General features: G+C 47.3%; 1 protein-coding gene across 1 annotated transcript in view; it reads left to right on the top strand.

The window, feature by feature from the left end:
• Positions 1-752: 752 nt before the first annotated feature.
• The window catches only part of LOC101855365, a gene marked incomplete at its 3' end in the record, with an annotated part of 3,966 nt that continues 2,185 nt past the window's right edge, over positions 753-2,533 (top strand). Inside the window, 2 exon segments of the mRNA XM_005106727.3 lie at positions 753-1,023; positions 1,736-1,969. Of these exon segments, the coding sequence (XP_005106784.3) occupies positions 768-1,023; positions 1,736-1,969 (490 nt within the window).

The raw sequence follows: 2,533 nt of genomic DNA on the forward strand, positions 1-2,533 counted from the left end.
TGCTTCTATAAATACATTATTATTTATCATTAATGGTGAAGTGATTGGTGTTTTTACTTCGTTGTGTCTTATACGGGGTGCTCATTGTGGGGTCGGGTCTGGTCGGAGCGGTTTGCCAGCCTGATTGAGGGAGCAAAGCGGATATTGTGGCACAAGCCGAATGTGACCGACTCGTCGCCTCAAAAACAGACACGAAAGTTTTCAGGCGACGAGTAGGGCGATCCCCCCCGACCCGACCCGACCCGACCCGACCCGATCCCATTTTCATTTGTAATGGGTACCCCGTGTGAGGGAATGAACGTTTAAGTCGTTGTTCATCCGAGTTTGTGTACAGTGTGGGTAAAGTGTGCACACGCGTGAGCGTGCCTACAGGCGAGCGCCTACATGCGCGCGTGCGTGTGTGTGTGTGTGTGTGTGTGTTTATGTGTGTGGGTGTGTGTACGTGTGTGTATGCTCGCATGTGTGTGTGTGTGTGCGTGAGTGTGTATGTATGTTTGTATGTGTATGGACAGAATAAGTGAGTTATGAGGAAGTGCCTGCTTTGACCAAGGTTCTGTCACTGCACCTATTTGAAAAGCTTTCTTCTACTAACAAATTAAATATACTGTAGGTAACTATGACATAGAGCGATACTGACATCTTCTGAGAACGTCTATTGTTTTTAAAAACAAAAGCAATCCCCTAAAGGAAACTTATCGTGTATTGCTAAGAACAAACTTCCCGATTCCCTTCCCCAGACACGTGACCCCTACAACTGCTCACGCCACATGCTGTGTGTCGCCGGCCAATCCCTGACCATGCCCCCATGTCCTCGCGGTCACGTGTGGTCAGTAGTTGCTGTGAGGTGCGTGCGAATAGACTCCCCGCTCAACGACTGCCCGCCACTGCAACCAGGAAGTTCCCAGCGCCATGGTGTGATGGGTTCTCGCAGACACAAGAACAGGAACTCAGTTTATCATGGCCTGACACCAAAAGTCAGGACAACACATGTTTTATCTGAGATGGATCTCAATCTAATAGAGGGTAAGAATAGCGAGAAGATGGTGAGGATTATATATTTATATCTATTATATATTTGGCAACTTGGAATCACATGTGTCACTTTTCCCATAAAACTTCGACAGCTACAGAGTTGAAAGTTGGCAAGTACCTACAAAAAGATAGACAGGTCGCCATGACAGGAGCCCGATTTTTTTGTTTGTACATTTCCTGAATTTAGAAAAATATATTTGGCAAGAAAGTTCCCGTCCTTCTTTGGCCTTTGTGATTATTCAAAAGAGAAACGAAACAAACTGCGAAGCTGTCCTTCACAACGGAAGTGCTGAAAGTGATATTTCGCGAAGTGCATTTTGTTTTGAGAGTATAGATCTAGACTTTCTTATCTTTTGCTCTTCTCAAGATTTATTCCTCCATTCCAATAGATTGTAAATATAGTAGGCCAGTGACTTTTAGCTGATGTTAATGCACCGATCATTCCTGTCATCAAAAGGGGGCCGAGCTAGTATATTAGAGAGAGAGAGAGAGAGAGAGAGAGAGAGAGAGAGAGAGAGACGGGGGGGGGGGGGGGGGGAGAAAAAGAGACAGAGAGATGATTGTCATGATAATGATTTTAAAGGCTCTATATGTCTTGAATACAGAATGCCCAGTCTTTAAACCCAAATCTCCCATAACAGTGGATGTGACCATGATGTGTCTTATGGTACGTTCTTTCCTCTTTTCGACCCGTGGTCCACAGAGCTGTTTCCCAGCCACCCGTGCACGTTCCTGAAGGGGGAACTACTCCTGCCCCACCCACACGCCTGCCACTGGTTCTATAACTGCTCACTCTCGCCGCTCGATCGCCGCTGGGACTTGGAGGAGCCTCTGACGCTCGAGTGTCCATACCCACAGCTCTTCTCGCTCTCAGTCCGCGCGTGCCGTCCTTACAAGGAGGTCATCTGTGGGGACAGGCCTGAATACAAGGCGCCTTGTAAGGGACTGTAATTTTTTACTTTTTTTTCGGGGGCAGACATGCGTATACACACACAAACACATGGACACACACAAGCACATGGACACACACACACGCACACACACACACACACACACACACACACACACACATACACACACGCACGTGCGCGCGCGCCTACAGGCACACCACACGCACACGAATACACACACAAGCACACTCACACAAAAACGTAAACACACTCACACACACGCACACGCGCGCTCTTACCAGCCGGTCTGGAATACGTTTTTACGCTCTTAAGCACCAAGCGTTGAGAAGGATGCCCGCACTCTTTAAGTCTAAGTAACAGCGGTACAAGGTTTTCCCACACCTGATCCTAAACGTGAGCGCTTTCGGAACGTTGAGAAACCAGGAGCGCTATAGTGTGTGTGTGTGTGTGTGTGTGTGCGCGGTTTTGAATCCTGTGATGTTGGACTGAGCGTGATATTGCTGTTGAAATTCGTGTGTTTTAGTTTAAGGAGATAAAGTTCCTGCGAATATATGATTCACTCGTATTCAGGTATGGCAAACAACTTTTCC

This window comes from Aplysia californica, unplaced genomic scaffold (genome assembly GCF_000002075.1).
Source record: "Aplysia californica isolate F4 #8 unplaced genomic scaffold, AplCal3.0 scaffold00553, whole genome shotgun sequence".
Taxonomy (NCBI): domain Eukaryota; kingdom Metazoa; phylum Mollusca; class Gastropoda; order Aplysiida; family Aplysiidae; genus Aplysia; species Aplysia californica.